This window comes from Oreochromis niloticus, linkage group LG16, assembly GCF_001858045.2.
Source record: "Oreochromis niloticus isolate F11D_XX linkage group LG16, O_niloticus_UMD_NMBU, whole genome shotgun sequence".
Taxonomy (NCBI): Eukaryota; Metazoa; Chordata; class Actinopteri; order Cichliformes; family Cichlidae; genus Oreochromis; species Oreochromis niloticus.
The window spans coordinates 10,219,930-10,239,374 of NC_031987.2; the positions used below are offsets into that span (position 1 = coordinate 10,219,930).

Genomic DNA, 19,445 nt, shown 5'->3' on the forward strand with positions numbered 1-19,445 from the left:
TTAGTGTGGTAGAAAAAGATCAATATTACTTAGAAGTGAGTTTTTTCATGTTATTATCAGTCTCTCTAATATTCATTTGAAGGGGGTTAAATTGCCTTATGCTAAAAGCAGCATCCTGCCTTTTCTTAGGACGGTTAGTCTGTGTTATTGTGTGTTTATTAATGTTTAATGTGAGAGTGACATGATCCCATTTCTGAAAAACATCTTTTTGAGCAACTTAGCGAGGCTACAACCCCAAAACAGCCACAGAATACTGGAGCCTAACAGCATACCTAGATGAAATACAATAACATCTTTCATAGATGTATCTAGATATTTTGAAGTATAAATAACTGTGTGTTCAAGGTGGAATGGCCGAATTCATGCACTCCAAATGGGTTCTGGACTGTTTGGATTCATCTTCTGTGAGTAATCAGGTTACAGTGGGTGCTTGTAAATAGATTCTCTGATTTCCAAAAAGCTTTTTTTTCCCCTTTTGAACATGTCATTTGTCATTTTCAACTAATCTTCTTTGTGAAGGCCCTTTTGAATCAGTGCCACTGGTCACAACAGAGTATCTACTGTTTGTGTTATTCCCTGTTGCTACTTGCAAAACTTCAAATGAACACATCTCTAGCTAGTACTGTGCATAATAATTACTGTGCATATTCATGACGTGCTCTTGAATGTCCCTCTTGTCAGGCCAACTTTTGATGCCCAGTAAAAAAAAAGCAAAACAATTCACCTACCTGCACGCCATAGGACCGACTATAGAAGTAATAACTAACAGGTTGATTTGTTTGTGTCTGCAAAAGAAAACTACTGCAACTGAGTGTAACCTGATACTGTTGAATTGCAACATCTTATCAACTGATGTTAACTGCTTCAAAATACATTTGCCTAATGTGTGTGTGTGTTTTTTTCTTTGCCACGGTAAATCAAAAAAGACCTCTGTAAATTATTCAGTGCCATTTGGTTAAAAGTGAATCCCCAAAGATTTGATCCTTGCACACTGCCTCCTTTGAGCTTATTTTTGAGAAACAACAGAAGCTCTGTGCAGCAGTGATGTTTGATTTCAGCTTTGATGGTGCAACAGTGTGGTGAGATTGCAAATAAATACACTCAGACCCTGAAATGAAATGTAAATGTTGCCTGACTGTATCAAAGCACATATGAGTTTATTTTTTCTTACAGTCAAACATCTCACATATGCAGCACTGTAATGATTGTTTTAACCATAGCTTGTCAGCAAATCCATTGGGTCCCTATATTTATATGGGAATTAAGTGGGATCAACTAAGGTGATTATGTTCTGTTGATTTCAAGTTGAATTTTAAATACATCTGTGCTGTTTTTGGAGGGGTTTTGTTATTCTTACACAACTTTAGAACTTTTCTTCTTTTAAAGTCTTTTGACTTTAAAACAATGTGCACCTGAAAGTCTCCCCATCATCCTTTGTTTTTTGGGAGTTTGAAGAAAACAGACATTTGAAAACAAAGCTGCTGAGATGCCAACTGAATCTCTTAGGTTTCTTTAACCTGATTCTCCAAGTTCCGTTAGCTCACATTGTTTTTAAAAAAATTATTCTACCCAAGTTCAATTAAGTCACATTTTTAAAGCAGCAGGGACTCTTACGCTTTTAAGCTGAACCAATTTAAGATGATTTACAGACTGGATCCTGGGGCTTCAGCCCCGTAAGTCCTTTAAATAATCCAGGAGCAGCTGAGATTTCTCTCATTAAGGAAAACCTTTATTGATTTCTCAATCTTTTGAAAATCATTGCCCTTCAGCTGAATCTTCCTGCTGAAGGTTCCCACATAATTTAGATGAAGAGTAGATTACATCCTGGAGTTTTTCAGCAGACTCCAGCCAACAATACAATAAAATAATAGTTTGTAGAATATAAAATGAGGAAGAACTAAGAGGTGTAAATAGGGAAATAATATTAGTTAAAAAAAAATAGAAAGTGCAGTCTCCAGTGTACTGTTAAAATATGTTGGAATACCAATGTCGTCTTCTTCTTCTGGGATTTAAAGATATCTCAATTTCCTGAACTAGCTTGGTTCCCCAGTCAAAGAAGGAAAATGAAAACTTAAATGAGGGTGTCGTTTTATTTTTGTTTTTTAGAAAGAAAAAAAAAAACAAGCTTTGATGTATAATAGAAATCATTTGGGATGAGCGCTCACACGTACCCAGGAAGACAGTTTTCTTGTTTCTTTACTATAGAAAAAGACAAATAAATTTTGAGAGCTAAATCCCAACACCTTAGACCCTCTTTGGAAATGTTACGTTAATCTAAGTGATGACAACTGAAAACTTGGAAAAGAAGCCGTTACTTACTTCAGTAGACTAAAGCTGACACCGGATGAGCACGGTGGCATGTTTAAAAGCAGATGCTTAAATAAATCCTACTTAAAATGCTCCACTCGCGATATCTGCATTCTGATGCAAACAGGACTATGACCCTGGAAATGTGGCGCTGACTGCCAGGAAAGTTATCTATAGATGTTAAAGGGAATTTCTTTTAGCAATTTATTTTAAGGGTGAAATAATAATGCCATTAGCAGCAGTGTCTCACTGTTCTATTTTGTTCTTCAAGACACTGATGAAGGTCAAGCTTAAATAGCTGCAGCTCCCTGTTTCAGCCTGAGACTCGCAGCTTAGCCACAGCTCTGGGAACTGGCTCACACAAAAGACTTACCCCACAATGCTGCTGGCCTAGTTAGACACGCCAGACATACAAAAGGGTGGCTGTGCTAATTGAGAACAGATCTTCGCTACAATGACAATTCCTAAATAAAAAGATTTGCCTGTCAGCTAAATTAAGTATTCAAATGGTTCCTGTCAATATTTGCCAACATGAACCTAATAGTCTAAGTTAATACATTAAGCTTCGAGCTGCTGCTGACATTAAGACAAATATGTGGCTCACATCAATGACATTCATCAGCACAATACAATGCGAATACAGTAAGTGTTCAATCTGTGTTTGTGCGACTCGAGTTTGTGTCGTTCCGCAGTTCAAATCAAAGCATTGTGATAACGGTAGTTTGAGACGAACAGTTTTCCTGCAGTCAAACAGACATTAGGAGGATTTATTCAGAGGTGAGGTATGTCAAGTTTGAGATTCCCTTTCTTCTTTGTAAATTGATTTTCATTTCCATTTAAGAAACAACTTATAAGCCATCTTAGCTCTGCAAGGATGTCAAATCCTCACACTTGGTGTTCCGGTTACATCCGTTTTGAACATAAGCTCTTTCAAGTGAAATTAATCAATCTCTTTATCACTTGGGCAGTGTCATTACCCAACCACAGAGTGAGAAATGAAAGTGCTAATCGCACAGCAAGTGGGGCTTTTGTGTGGGAAGGCCAAATTTTCCTCCTCAAGCTGCTTTGCAAATGCATTTTCAATTGAATTGGTGAAGCGAACAAAGGATGAATTCTGAGTTTGCCTCAAAATTCTTGTTAAAATAGAATGACATCAGCTTACAGTACAGGTTTCCAAAAGGTGATTAATTTACAAAAATGTTAATAATTTGCATAAATAACACACAGCAGATGTAAAACATCATTTTAGGTATGAGTGCATGTGAATGTGTGTGAATAAGGGATTTGTACAGCACAATACGCAGCATGTTTTCCATTACAACAATGTCTACTATATATAACTGGGGCCATAAATTCACTAAGCATGCCAGGAAGACTATTTCATATGCCTCAACATCTTAATAACCATGCCACTCTACTGTAACAACCATAGTAACACCATCCTTGTCATTTTGGGGCTGTGAGTGAATACTCTACGAGAAAAAAAAGCATTATTATTCTCTTCACCCCAGGCACTTGGGCCTGCAGGCTTGATGATGTCCAACTGCAGTCCAATGTGTGTCACAAAGAAAAGGAATATTTTCCCCACAAAACTGGTTTCACTGAAAATGCATGTGTGCAAATGTGTGCTTCCACATGCTGCACATCTTATCTCCATGATCCTCAACAGGTTCAAAGAGATTTGACTTTTTAAATTACCATTAAGAACAAAATTATGTTATTTTACATGCAAGCAGGTGGATTGCATATCTTAATTTAAGTATAAGTCAAAACAGGACCTTTATTAACGCACTTGTAATAAGGTAGAATACATATTTTACCTGCTTTCCATGAAAAATGGTGGTCTCTAGGATACACGTTGTCTGAACGGACAGAAATGGAAAAGAGAGACAAGAGGAGGAAGAGGCTGAGGTAGCTCCCAGCTTGCCGTGTCCAGGCAATGACCCCAAAGTCATCTTTTAGAGTCATAGTCCAGCCCATTGCTTCCTCTCTTACTCCTGTGGGAGGAAAATGAAATTCATCATCAGCTCATTCATAAATATGATCAGAAACCTTGGCCACCTTCCCACTGAATCCTCCAGCCCAGAAATGTAATATTTGGTGTCACTTTCCAAAGTCCATCAGACTTTTTCACACATGGATCATAGTGCTGGATGGATAAGATTTGACTTGTAAAATAGTTTTACTGTTGTAGTTGATAGTTGTGTGATACTATGCCTTCTTCTCCACCTACATAGATCAAAAATAATTAGACAGAGTGGCAAGAGTATCTCAGCCTCCCAAAGGAGGTGTGGAAACAAGCACTGATGGAAGGGGAGACTCTAAGCTTGGAGTAATACAGGGTATTAGTACCTTTTTATTGCAGCTCATTTATTCCTATCTCCTGCTACTGTGATTCGTGTCCTAGGAGTGTTAAGGATTAGTCCTGGATTCACTAGGCCTCTAATTGTGTTGCACCAACAGCAAAATTAATGAATATGAAATTAAATCTGTAACACCTGATGCTTTGAAAGACTGGTGTTCATGACTGCAGTGATTCATTTTCCAAAAACAAATTTTGCTACACTGTAGCACTTGGGTATTGAGAGATTTGTTATTATTGACTTATCATCCCACTGAGCTCCCCTGCAGTTTTTTGACATTCTGTAATCATAAAACATGAGACAAAAGCAATTTCTGCTGCATAGGTTTAGCAAAAAAATTGGTTTTAATATCAAATACAGCTGATTTGGGCACTGTGGGAATTTGCAGCACATAAAGAATAGCAACAAATTTTATGTTTATGCAAGCAGAGGCATTAAGCTGGTGATCCACACATCCAATACTAACATTACTGAGAGTTTATTTTATTTCAAAGTCACATCTGTCAGAAAATAGATGTAATCTGTGCGACTGTGGTAAGCATTTTTCTAATCTACCGATTCTGTATGGGACAAGTTTTTAATTTTTCTTTTGACAATCCAGATCACTACAACAGAGAGGCTTTTCTACATTTTGTCCCAGTAATATACGATAGTAAGTATCATAGAGAGTATCTAATGGTAGATTAACTTCTGAGAGGCAGCAGCCATTTGAGATTTAAGATTATTTACACATGGCGTGCCTGTGAAAGCGCTGGCAGCTGAATTATTTTTGCTTGATTTCATTCAGGGAAATTAGATTTTGACTTTGCTGCTTTAGCTATGTTTTGGTGGGGGTAAAATTTGTTTAATGAGAAAGAAATGCTTGGATGGAGATGGCTTGGTGCCCAGAAGTGGGCTGCCAGATGCACAGTTTTTGATGGACTGTCCAATTCTCCTCTGGCTTTGATGTGTTATTCTATAGTCAAAATGGTTTGCTCTTTTTTGTGTGTGTTGGAGGGCTTCAGGCCCAAGGGTTTGGCAATTCAACACATAACTATTGTTTGTATCTATTCTCAATACCAATTTGCCTCATGGGGTTCTGTCAGGCAAAGAACAGCGAGTGCTCTTTTTCGCTCCCGCTCTGTCTCCCTCTCCATCTCTTCCACATTCTCCTTTAAATAACTCATCCACTCTGAAGATAATGTATTCACAATTTTTATTAGAACTGCCTTTGTCTCACATTTTTTGATGGCTAGAAGATGTATTCTACTTGGATGAGTGAGCAGACCAGTCTGGCACTCACACAGCCATGTGCCAATTAGACACCTCTGGTTGCTGATTACTAGCCATTCTCTTGGGCTGCACTGCTCTGGAAGCCATACCTGACTGCACCTATATTACACCCACCCTCCAGCCACTCTAATTTGACTATGCACAGGACAAGCAGCACTCTTCTTGGGCTGACAGACCATGTCACAACTGATTGGAAAACATGGTCTTGAACACAAACAAGCAATGGAAACAAGCATGACCCCAAGGCATGCCAGTTTTGTTTTTCAAACTACAAAAAGGTAGACAATCGAGATTACTCTACTGCAAGATATCTTTGCGAGATTCAGCAGCAATTGTGCTCATCCAGCCAGCGCATCTCAGGATGAGGAGGAGTAATACAGGCTATCCTGAAAATCTTAAAAAAGAAAAGCTCTTAAGCTGCTAAATATCTGGGTCAAAGGAATCATGCCAGGCTCTCAGTGGCCGTAGAAAACCTGGCAAACAGCAGCATGGCTCAGATGCTGGTGTGAGTCTTATTAGATACTCCACGATCTGATGGAATGCAATCTGCTCCTCTGTCTCCTGTGGTCCTTGTTTGGGGCCCACTCATTGAATTCAGCGAGAAAAACCCTGCAGCTAGCATAAGGGAGCAGATGAGCAACACTCTACAGCCCTCCCTTTCACAGGTGGTCACAATAATTAATGTTTGATTAGATGTTTCCAAATGAATGGCAAAAGCTAATTTGGTATGCCAAGGCTCTGAACAATCACCATGCGATCCTCCAGCCTCTCTTTAAATAAGCCAAACACCCTGTTCTGTCTGGAGTGAAAACAAAGGCATTTGATCCCAGTCTGTTTACCGGAGATGCCACCCTCTTCTCTGGATTTCCACATAATTATGTAGCCAACCAGCTCATTCCCGCTTCAGATTCTGAGCTTAAACTCCCATCTATATCGCTGCGCCATTCTTTGTGTGTTGCATCCAGTGGATTCAGGTTAACACAGCTGCAAGTATTTTTTCCACGTTGCAGCGCATGTAATTGTTTTTGATTGGGTTTGGCAATATGAAAACAGAGATCCATCCCCATCCAAAGGAGCTGATTTTTGCAGATGTTCTCCTTGGCAGGAATGACCATGACAGCATTGAAAGAATCACAAATGCACAACACATTTTTTTGTATTCCTTTGATCCGAGGCTTATTTTAGCAGTCGGTTTCTTCTGTTTCTGTATAGATTGGTATTTAAAGAGTATTGCACTACATTTGATTCTTTAATTCCTTTGACACCAGGAGTTTTATTCTATTCAGAACTGTAACAAAGACAATGTCACTATTATGTTGCCTGAATGGATGGTGACAGCTTCATAATATAAAATGTGTTTGTCATTTCCAGAAGGTTTAGCTTCTTTTGAATTTTCATTGCAGCTGTAACACAAAAGAGCACAGATATATAGCTCAAAATGAGTGGAATTCAGTCCAATTTTAATATTTCCATGGTATAAAACTTCTATATTCAATCCCTGCATTCAGTTTAAATGGAATCGTGGGAGTCAGCATCTTCACAGTTGAGCATTAGTTTCAATCTGATCATAAATTCTGAAAAAAATATTTTTTCCACCCTTAAAATAAAGAAAACGCACATTTGGATAACTAAATTCATAAACAGCTGCACTCTTAATTGGATACCATGCATATGATGTAAAATGTACCTGAGCAAGATGACTGCCAGTCATCCCTTTCGGTGATCTGGTTGGTACAGTAGCAGATGCTTTTTCAGTAGTCCCACCAAAAGCAGGAAGAGGGCAGAGGAGGGTCCAAAGATGTTAAGTTTGACAGGGAGAGTAAATCACCTGCACCAGGCCTTCAACCTGAAGCATCATGCAGTGGCTTAATCCTGTGTGAATCAATGTGTTGTGGGCTGGGACTGTGTCACACCTCCAGCAGCAGTGACTGGTATTAACTCCCCGGTGCTGGCTCTGTCAAGCACCCACCCACTGATGTTCCTACTCTGGTTGGCACAAGTCAGCCCGAGCTACTGTAAGGAATCTGAGGAAGACAAAAACAGACAAGGAAAAAAGAGGCAATGATGTTCACATCTTTCAACTATAGTGCAAAAATCTGACGCCTCATGCAATGACATTTTATTATTTATGTCTCACATGATACACAGTTGATAGCTCGCGAGCTGCAAAAGGCAAGTAGTAATGAATAACAGTGTGAAAATGCAAGGAAGCTCTACAGAGATGCATGACATGAATGCAACGTCCTTTTTTTTTTTTTTTTTACACACGATCAGCAAATACTGGTCCAGAGGTAGGACTTTGCTGTGATTTTGCGCTCATCTGTTCTCTCGTATTCGCTCTACTCTTCATCTCAGCGCAAAGATCCCTGAGAAAGTTTCTGTGCATATGAAAAAAGGATTATTATGTTTCCAGTTTTCAGACCTACTGCTGTTAAAAAGGCGAAGGGCAAGTTGTGCATCATAGCAGCAGGTGAGTTTGCTGTCTACAAATTTTACATAAATCTGCAAGGCTTGCAGTGATTATTTGTCTATCCCTCAGTCTCCAGGGGGGCATGTAAGACAATGACAATCAAGGAGTTGAAGTTGCTTTCCATAATATTCAACGAAAACCTGTCAGCCTTCTAGCCAAGATCTTTCTGAGAGCTCACCCAGATGAAAATTGAGTCCTATTAACGCCTTCTGAGTTTGTCTCAGTGCTTCCATGCTCTCTTATTGACCTTTCTGGTCATACTCCTGAAAACCACGGCTCATAATGACCTGATTTCCCAAGGCCTTTAAGTGCTTTGCCCTGCCATTCCATTGTGGCTCAAATGAGCTTGTCTCTGCAGCTGCACTCCTCCTCCTCCAGCGGGCAACTAACTTAATAAAAGCCAACAAATAGGGTGGAAGAAAGGTACTCCTGGTAGACGGAGAAAAATCAATTGCAAACATTTCAATTTCAAGTATGTACACACAGTTCATTCATTTTTTTATTCAGTCTGTTGTTTATTAGAGTCAAGGTGCATGTGCGACATATCATTTTCTTACTGCTTGTGAATTTCTCCCTTAAGTTGATAATGTAATAAGTATTTTTGTGTGCTTTAAATCACAACAATAACCTTAAGATGGACAATACGGCATCTTCGTACAATCCTGGGAGCTTTAAATCGACCACTTTTGTTTTTGCCAATGCGGCTTAAGGGATGTCACTGCCAGTCTGTTAATCAGTGATTCCACCACTTTAGTCCAGACTGAAAAATAACCATTAGTCTGCTCAAAGAACTCCCACAAACTTGATGCAGAGTCCTCAGGTGATTAATTTTGGCGACTCCTTATCTAGCGCCACAGTGGGGTGAAAATTTAGTGTTTCATTGAAATATTTCATCAACATTTTGACAGAATGGCATCTAATTTAATATACACATTTACATCACACATGAATGAATTCTGATTACCTCATTTCACGTTTAGCAATTACAAAGAGTAATTAAACTGGGTGATTAAAATAAATTAGTATCTGCTTTAGCTTAAATAAGTGTAGTAGTTCAAATTCTAGGTTATGTATTACCCTAAGCTACCACATCTGATTGACACTGGGTCAGTGCAGTCTCTTCAGCTTTCTCTGCTTAACATCTTCTACCTTTAAGTTAAGCTCAAAGGCAGAAGTGTTTGCCATCCTCTCTCCTGACAACAATTGCCTCCAACCTTAAACCTGCCTTGTGCTTTTCACCTCCCTTCAGGAGCTTACCTCGCCTGGCTTGGCACTATACTCCAGTCCCACAGCTAAAAGCTCTCTTGACAAGGCAGAGTGTTTGCTCTGCATTGTGTGCGAGTGTGTTTGTTGAAATTATTGAGGTCTGTAAATGACATTAAGGTTGTGTAAAATGTCCATCCCCTGTACAGTATTCTGGTGGTTTTGTCGTTTGCAGAGGTTCACAAAAATTCAATAAAAAAATGAGTATATAAAAAGAAGAGGAATGATTTCTATAGTCTTTCATAGCTTTTCCAAAAACTGCTAATAAGTACTATTAATACCATACATGTACTATTACTATAAAAACTGTAAATAAAGTGAAATTTGCTAATCCCTCCTCAGCTACCTGCCTCACTGCTGGAAGTCAAGACCTTGATATTTTGCCAATATAAACTTAGAACAGCTATATATAAAACAAAATAAATGTCTAATGTGTGCTCCAAAAACATCAGCTGATACACTGAACTTGGCCATTCCTTGTGTATTGCCATCTGCTAAATGATTTCTAGTTGCTGTTACATTTTAGAGTTAAGACTTTGATCCAAACATTGAATAAATTAAATTCTGCATCTCAAAAGAAGCTCCACATTTAATGAACAGGCTTGGCAGCATCCACAGACCCAAGCTTTTCACCATATCATAAACCAGTTCCCGGCTCGGTACCTTGGCAGACAAACATCAGAGACAGCTGCACTGCAAAGTCACTAATCACCTCACTAAAACAGACAGTATATTATGCAATGCGTACATGAATTCAGTCCCAGACTGTTAAGATGTTGTATGTGGCAGTATCTGAAAGAGAGAGGTATCTCAATTCTGCCAGCACCTCAAACAGTCTGGCAGCCCAAGCAGCTGCTCCTGAAGCCAGGGTTGTGAACTCAATCAGCTGCATGTTTATCACTGTGGCACCAAACTTACTATGGCTCTTTTTCCCTGCCTCCGTGAGCTATAGATGCAGTGGTATGGCCAGTTAAGCGACCCAACGGGGGTCACAGTACTGATAACAGGCGAAAAAATACATATATAAATAAGCCATGCCCATAAGTGTCACCAAATAAACAATACCAACCATCTTAATTCTGATCTATTTGTTGATTTTTTTCGGATCTTTTTTTATCACAATGTGTTGATTGTTTTTCTCAGTTTCTGTATGGTTATTAAAAAAAATAACTCTGAGCTGGGCTGGAATTTCAGTCAGTGCCTGGAAGATAAATGACAAAGTAAATGTGATCAGACAAAAATGCTCCATATGATATTTAAATATGCACAAGCTGCAGAGAATCTCTTAATCAAATGAGTTATGTCACATGTAATAGGACATCAGACATACTCTTATACAGAGAGGAAATCTTTTTGCCAGTCTTTTTTGTTTTGAGAAGTATTTTGAGGGGATTTTTGGTGTTTGGTGAAGTCTATTTTTAAATTGAGCCATAATATGAAGATTTTAGTTCATCAATGTTTCCGTATTTCTGTATCTGATGAAAGGAACAATTAAACTAGGCAAAGCTGTAGCCCACAGCTGTCTGAACATACAAGCTCCTCTGCTATACTGATCAAAATCAAACCTCTGACAGAAAATAATAATTACTGTGCCTCTAATGTTCATCCCAAAAAATTGACAGAAATTCATTTGGAAGCCTGTCTGATGTATTCTACTGCTGAAGGTAAAAGGACACCTTTGGGCATCAAAGTGGTTTTAGGCATGTAAAAGCTGTTAAATTTCACCGGTAGATATTCATGCACCTTTTAATTGTTCACAGATTTCCTTGTTCAAAGTGAATCAATGGCCTTTAGAGAAAAATTTATTCCAATTGATGCAATGCCTAACACAAAGCCACAGAGCATTGTGTTGATAGCCAGATAATTCTCACAGAATATTTTCTTCACACCATAAATATTTCATCGCAGACATGAAAAAGGACCTCGAGAATGTCAAATTAGCACAACCAGAACAAAGCTGCAAAATAATGAGCTTTTTCCCTTTTTACTGATGTGAACATTTTTGATAAGAATTAGATAAGTCTCCCTCAAAAACACTGTAAAGAGCTTAAGTTGCCTCACTGTACACTGTTAATTCCAGTAGCTTTCATGGCTTACATACATTACTTACCTTTTTTTGGAAATGAATTATATCCTAGCTTGTATTGAGCTAAATCGAGTAACAACAAAGGAAACAATGACATTGTTTCATGGGGGGAAAAGGAAACTGCATTAAACTGTGCTGAATCTGCCGAAAAGATGGAGAAGAAGAAGAAGAAGAGCAGCAGATTTGGGAATGTTTCGTTAACTTCAAATCTAAATTGTGTATTGTGGACACAGATGTGGACAGCTAGAAACCCGATGGCCTGTTTGAAGTTCACCACCTAAAGCGCATTCGTAGTTGGTGCATTGTAATGGAAATTCTCCACGGACGAGTCAAGAAATTATCTGACAATTATTTTAAGTATAATTTGTATAGAAACATTACTGTTTCTATAAGGGCCTGACTTCACGCCATAGTTTGTTCTCCCATTATTATATTGAACTTGTATGGCTGAAACTATTTCTGTGTTATTATATATTATAAGCAAATTAGGATGTACAGTAGATGAAATGACCCAATAACAACATTTGAGTTAAGATAGGGTGACCAACTGTCCCCTTATTTGCACTTGTTGACTTGTAAAAGCCTATATGACATTTTTTATTTCACCATTTATTAACTGCACAGAGAAGGCATCATTTAAATATGTAAAAGTTTTCTTTAAGCAGTCACCATTATTAAATTTCTTCATGACTGGGCCAAGTTTCTCTTTTTTGGAAATCCAAATATGGTCACCCTAAGTTAAGAGCCTAAATCCAGCAGAGTGAGTAGAAACTAAACTCCTGTAAAACTTAAACTGTTATTTTAAATTGTTGAAAATTTACATTATTTTATGAATGGTTTGATTCGTTACTGCTGATTACAATAAACCTATGAGTTTTCCTTTCTCAGGTCAGTAGTTGTTTGCTCAAACAAGATGGTGCTTTTATTGTTTTTGAAAGTTTTTTGTGCCATTGAACATTTCATGATGTTGTAATCCATTTGTTCATGGTTTAGTTCTGCAAGCCAGATTTCACAGACAAGTGCGCCATTGTACTGCAAGGCATCCCTGTTCTACGTCGTGATGATCTTCATAACATCTACAACACTGATAAGTTTTTATAGTTTCATCTTAAAAGAGCGAACAGAGTTGCGGTGAAATTTGTTTGGAATTTGCAAGTTTTACCAAGAGCTAGATGAAGAAGTTAATACTGGTTGTATAGGTGTGAGTACAGTATGAAGGTTTGTGTTTTATTTTAGTATCTTTGTGAAGCACTTCAGGGTTTTACTTCAGGGTTTCCGTGAGGATGACAGAAGGGGGACACCGCAGGGGAGAAGAAAAAAGAGGAAACACCAAATTACAGCTGACTTCATTCATATACAACTGTGATACTAACCCTCAGTTACTGAACTCAAGTGGATGGACTGAGGTGACTGTTGCTGTGAATTGGTGCTATATAAATTTAATTTAATTGGGTAACAAATAAACGTGAAAAAACTGATTTCTCAAGCTGTTTTTTCTTCATGTTACTATGAACAGTTGTCTAATAATTGCATTTATTTGCCAAGAAGCAGGCTTCTGAGAGTGAGGACGCCTGGGGTCTGTCGGAGGTGCAGCCTGTCACTGATGAAGCTGTGCTCATCTCTCCAAATCATTTTCACCTTGATCAAGGGTCTTTCTATGAGAGATATATTAATGGATGTTTTCAAGAAGCTGCCTCTAGTAGTTTGCCTCTTGTTTGGGATTTTAGTGCTTTTCGCTTGGACTAACCTAAAGACACATTCATTCAAAGACTGATGCTTGGAAGAGACTCCTACCAATGCATGTCTTAAATTACAAGCTTTTAGAGTTTTAATGCAACTAATAAAATTGTCCGCGTTGCCTCCTGAAGTGTTTTTAAACCATTACATGTGAAACTACGTCAGGTTTTGTGCATTTTTATGTGTAAATAAACTAAACCCGTTTTCTGCATATCACCTACAAATGATGTTGCCATAAAAAGTGTCACACATAACTTTCATACTGGACTACTGATACCTCCACTGGTGTAAATTACATTTTCAGATGAGCAGTGTCATGTGTTTTAGAAAGGAGAGAAATAAAATACGTGTCTTTCTTTATGCGTCTATTTTTGCAGAAAGGCTCGTTTTTTTAATTTTTCCTCTGTGGATTTCTGACGCACTTGAATAACACAAGTAACACTTGCTTCTTTTTTTTAAGTGAATAAGGCTGCATGAGATTTCTTGCCAAGGTTAATTTACACTTTACAGAAAGGGTATCTCTCATGCATGGCAACTATGATTTGGTTCAGGTTACAGGTAGGTCATTCTCAATCAAATTAAAGGTGCTGACAGTATGTGCAAAACAGAGCTAAAAAGTCATAAATAAATAAGGGTTTGGTGCAGAAACAGAAACTCTAAAAGCCAATGTGTGAAGTGTCTGAAGCAGATCAGGGAAATATTCTACAAAAGGCAGCGATAGATGCTGAAGCTGAAAGAGGAAAAAACGGTTCCTGGATAATCGGATTTGTTTTGTGCAGCTGTTCCACCTGGCCTCCCAGCCCCTACCGCCCCTTCATTAAAAAAGCTTATAATTATCTCAGCCGTGGCTGTAATCCTGGTCACTCCATCTCCCCTTTTCAATTGATAGGCACATCTCGTGGGACTAGGGTATGCAGGTGAGCGTGTCTGAGTCCCGACTGCTTAGGATCCGGAGGGGATTGTCGCACAGAAAGGGAGCCATCAGTGTGAGCAAGAGAAGTAGCGTGACGGCGTCAGGATTAATTTCGAGGAGGCCTGGTTGCTGAGGTTGGCTGATAACATGGGTCAGCAGCTGCAGAGACACCTGGACCCTGAAGCCACGAATGTTACCCTGGAAAATAACTGTTAATGTACTGAGAGCTGTGTGTATTTATCTGCGTGTGTCCAAGTGTGTGTTTGTGTGTGTCCAAGTGTATGTATGTGTGTGTAGTAGAGTTAGAGGAGGAGCTGATACCTGCCTAGCCTGCAGAAGATGTCCAGAGATGGTTGAAACCTGTAAAAAGTCAATTATACAGAGGGGAAAAACGTGGAGAAGAGGGGAACCATGGGTGAAATTAAAAGCCTGCTTCTTGTGATAAGTGGTGACGATGGGAAGTCTGTTCTTTTTTGTAAGTGGTAATCTGGGGTGGTGTAAAAAAATGTCAAAATGTTCCAGCGTGTTGAGGAAAGAAGAGGTTGCACGCTGTGTGAAAGAGGAAACCGAACATGTAGCATTCTAGTTTGACACAGGACTTGATTTTCTTTGCAAAAATTAAATCAGTGGTAACAGTTAACAAAAAACAGGCTTTGCTGGTTTTTTTGTCTATGAATATATCAAACAATGCTCTGTCCTGTGCTCAGTACATCCTGCAATCAGTCAATATCAGATATAGAGGAAAGCTGCTCCACTGCGGGTGAACTTTGCTTTTAAATTCATAAAAATTTTCTTTGAATTGGACATTTTCAGAGTCAAGATGCTGGAAAGATTTTCAAGATTCTGTCATAAAAAGTCATTCAGCACAAGCCAAAGGACAAATATGTTCCAAATGCTCAAAATAAGATCTGTAAGACTACAAAAAATAGGAATTAGTATCAGTACCTAAACAGAGCCTAAGACAAGGATTTAGCTCCTGTATAAAGGGATAATTTTTGTATTTTGAGTCATCAAAAACATTATTATTATCTTCCCCCCTCTCAGATCTAAATGTCAGAACATTATGTTCACTTTGTTCACTGACCTTTCCAAACCCATCAACACTGACGACAGTGCTAATAACCCAGTCACACACCACTATGTTTTTTTTTCTTCCTCACACTGTGCTATTTACATATTTAAAACAATGAGATCATTTTTATGCAATGAATTGTTGTGTTTATTAATGCCCGAAAGACGTCATGTGCATCACTCCAAAACTGCGGGTGGGACTGAAACAAAAACGATGATTTCACACTTAATAAAAACACACATTACATGGGGTTTGCCATTTAGAAAGGTTCAGAGCTAAATTCTCATGTTTATTAAAAAACATTAAAGCACCTGCCCAAGAGCACCAGCACAACATATTCAAATTTCCCTGCCATCAAACGCAAATAAAGTAAATCTTCAACAACAGAAAGTCATTAGGCGAGCGCAGTTCCACGCACACAGACACAACCACTCAAACACTCATAGCTTTTGAAGTGTCCTCTATAAACTACTCAGTATAAGGTCCACTGCGTCAGAACTCAAAGTTCACATTTAGGGGTGTGAGGGGGAACAAGTTGGCATTTTGTGCTTTAAGGTGGCACCAGTACTGTGCCAGGAGATAAGGGCTCAGGACAATAGATAAAGACTGCTTGAGAGACAGCATGCTGAGCCTGTAGCTGTATGGATTATCAAAGCGCAGCCATGGATGGAAAAGAGGAGGGCAGAAGATGGGGAGGCTGGCCTAGTGTCTGTTACTGGGAATTATGGTTCCACACAGAAGAAAGGCACTCAAATGGCTGACTTCCTGTATTGATTGGCGGGTGTTCCAGGGATTAAACCTTAACCTTATATTGATCCAGTTTTCTTTGTGAGTCTGGATATGAGGGAAGAACACTGGTCATGAGACAGCTGCTACATTTCCCCTCGCTGATTTCTTCATTTTAATTGCTACATAAAATTCAGCTAAAGAACCTACACATCTGATTTTTATCTACAGGCCAACAAATAAAAGATTCAAAGTAATACAGAAAAATCCTAGAAAGGAATAGATGTGTAAAATGTGGTGCCACATGCACAATGTCAGGTAGCTGAACAAAAGAAAGCTATTATTTTCAAATGTTTGACTCCGATCTGACAGGCAGCCGTGTCCACTGGAAAAAAGCCAGTGCTATTAGCTCACCATTAGGATAACTGATGTCGCTCGCAAGTGTTAGTGCCACACAAGCTGATGAGCATAGACTCGAGGCACAATTTGTCACTCACTCCTTGGGTGTTTATGTTGGGTATAGCATGAAACGAAATAAGTACCTACTTTGTTTTGGCAATAACAATGAAGCTCTTTGCTGAGTGGGCAGCTGTTCGATAGAGTTGTATTCACCCGCTGTAGACTTTCAAAGAATGCACAATAATCAGAGATGATTGTAATGGCTGCAAAGTGTACATTGAATAATTCAACTCTCCCTCGTACATGATTGGCTACTGTGCTCCATAAGCACACTTTAGCATTCGCTATAGCCGAATCTCATTTGCATGAGTAAGTGGATTGTGATTGTGATCATGTTTTTGCAGTTGTTGCCTCAAGACTTTTAAGCATCCTTCAAAATCAATAGAAGGGACAATTTACACATTTTAAAATATATTTTCACACGCAAATGTTTGATTTGTTTATGTTTTTGTGATTAGTGTCAGGTATTTGGATTGTAGCCATCTATTCTCTCTTGTTCTGGATTATGTTTAGAAATAATTTTATTACGACTATTTTGAAAAGCGTTGTGTACAATTTCAGAGATCACGTCAACGTGAAAGTGAAACAGAAAACCAGGCCAATCTTTGTTCCAGCACTTGAAAGCACAAAAAAATGCATGCACCACAGATTGTGCATATCTGTGAATGTATGCACACTCTGACCTGTTGTAAAAATAACATTCGCATTTGCTGTTTCAACTATTTTCTTAGGCTAATGTAGCGATATCATATAAAGTAACTAGATGCTGCTCATACTTTTAACAGTTTTTTATTATTCAGTCTGTGAAAACATAAGATTTTGTGTCTTTGTTAACACTGGGCATGTAGAAATAAAAGATCATGCTTAAATAAATGTAATTGAAAAAAACTATTTAAAAAAGTGATTAAATTGCTTTTAGAGTTAGATTTGGTATTAGGACTTGTGGAATTCTAATACAACTGATACAGACAACCACAAAATGTAATTGACTAATTGGTCCACAAAGAGTGGTGGAAGATTGTAGTCAAGCAAAAGTAAATTACCTTTGTAGAAATCTAATTAGATAAAGATAAAAGCAAAATATAACGTAATACTACGTCTGCCTTTGTGTTGAAATATCAGTGTATCTTCTAATGCAACATCATTACATCATCCTGGATGAACTGCATCAAACTTTTAAGTATAACCCAGCTATAAATCATGTTTTATATAGTATTTTGCAGCAGGAGAAAATACAGTCCATCGTGTCGATCGTAGCTGATTAACTAGACAACAAATAAGATGACCACACTTATCATACTCTCACTTAAACCAAGAAAAGAAATAGTAATTAAAGCCAGATGAGTTGAAGTCGCATAAACAATATAAACTTTCATGTCTGCAGCCACAAACACACTTATTAAACTGAACAGAGAATTATTCTTTTTTTAAAGTCAATGGTGCATACAAAACAGCTTTAATAAAGCATTTATACTGCTATTAATACTAGTACAAATTAATACAATTTCTTTTTTTGTCACATTTTTCCAAAACACATCCCATAATTAACTACTCATAGAGAAAAATAGTTTAAACTAATGATACACAAGCTTTCTAAAGGAACCATATGTTTCTTCAGTCTTATCATTCCTAAGTGTGTGCAGAGGCTACAGGAAGTCATCTGGCTTGGTTAGCAAAAGTCTTGGATATGCATGCTGAGCTAAAGAAAGTGCCCAAAGGCAAATGTTCACATGCTTTTTTTGGTGTATGAAGGAGTTGCACAACTTTGAAGGCAGTATTCAGTTTATGACCAACATAGAGCTGTGGCCTCCTGCAGTTTCTTTGCCGCTGCAGCTGCTGAGCGACTCCAGTCTTTTGTTCCATTCTAATAGTTTTTCCCAGACTTTATTTTTACAATATGCCAAATGTGAGCTGTAATGTAGAAAAATACAGTCCTTCAGGAATAATGACTTTTCTAGAAACACTCAAAATAATATTGCACAAAAGACAACACTCTTTCTATAATATGATTTAAATGTATGTATATTAATAACTCTTAGCTTGTCCTGACAGAACACGGTGTACCCACAAACTACATCTGCTCTGTAACTGACCTCATCGACTGTTACCATGACACTGTTTTTTGATATTGTCATTAGCAAAATAGCTTTAAGGCTAAAAACACAGTGATCTAATTAAGTCTGACACTCAGCGAACATGATAAAGTCTGACTGATTTTTCCACAGCCGTTATGTTTACTCCATGATCTGATGAAGAAGCACTGCAAGTAGTCACAGAAGATGGAATCTTCAAATGGCCTCGTGCAGTTCTCATTTGTATTTCCCCACAGCTGAGGCTCTTTACATTTTCATTTTGTATTAATAAATTAACAGTTAAAGGTTGTTGTTTTTTTGTTTCTTTCTTAATTTAAGCTCAGCTTGAACTTACTTGCTATGTGAGGCGTATGTGTTCCAAATTACTCAAATCACAACCAAGCAGGTTCCCTCCCTATTTAAAAATGTACACCCTGACTCCATGTTTTAGAAGTTAAATTAAAAAAAACACCAAAAGCATGCTTGTATGGCATCAGGCACTAATTAGCATGTCCATGACGCTATTGCATCATACTTGCATTCTGCTTAGTGTCAGCCTTTTACATGCGTTTGCCTCTTTTACTCTCTGTGCTCACATACATATATTTTCAAAACGGTCCAGTGAAGCTGTTCTCATTTTTCCTTATGGAGGCATCTGTTTTTTGAATGTTTGCAGTGACCTAAACAGTCCTTTAACACTATATT

General features: G+C 38.2%; 2 protein-coding genes across 5 annotated transcripts in view; one reads left to right on the forward strand and one right to left on the reverse strand.

Moving 5' to 3' along the window:
- LOC106097784 (serine/threonine-protein kinase pim-1) overlaps positions 1–19,445 on the forward strand; it is a 459,832-nt gene that overhangs the window by 237,205 nt on the left and 203,182 nt on the right. The window lies entirely within an intron of this gene.
- Positions 1–19,445, reverse strand: part of thsd7ba (thrombospondin, type I, domain containing 7Ba) — a 182,929-nt gene that overhangs the window by 134,893 nt on the left and 28,591 nt on the right. For all 4 annotated transcript variants that reach the window (XM_025904052.1, XM_013271403.3, XM_025904053.1 and 1 more), the window contains exons 2-3: positions 7,630–7,966; positions 4,128–4,304 (exon numbers count right to left, since the gene is read on the reverse strand). In XM_025904052.1, coding sequence (XP_025759837.1) covers positions 4,128–4,287 — 160 coding nt within the window. In that variant the 5' untranslated portion in view covers positions 4,288–4,304; positions 7,630–7,966. The remainder of the gene's footprint in view (positions 1–4,127; positions 4,305–7,629; positions 7,967–19,445) is intronic.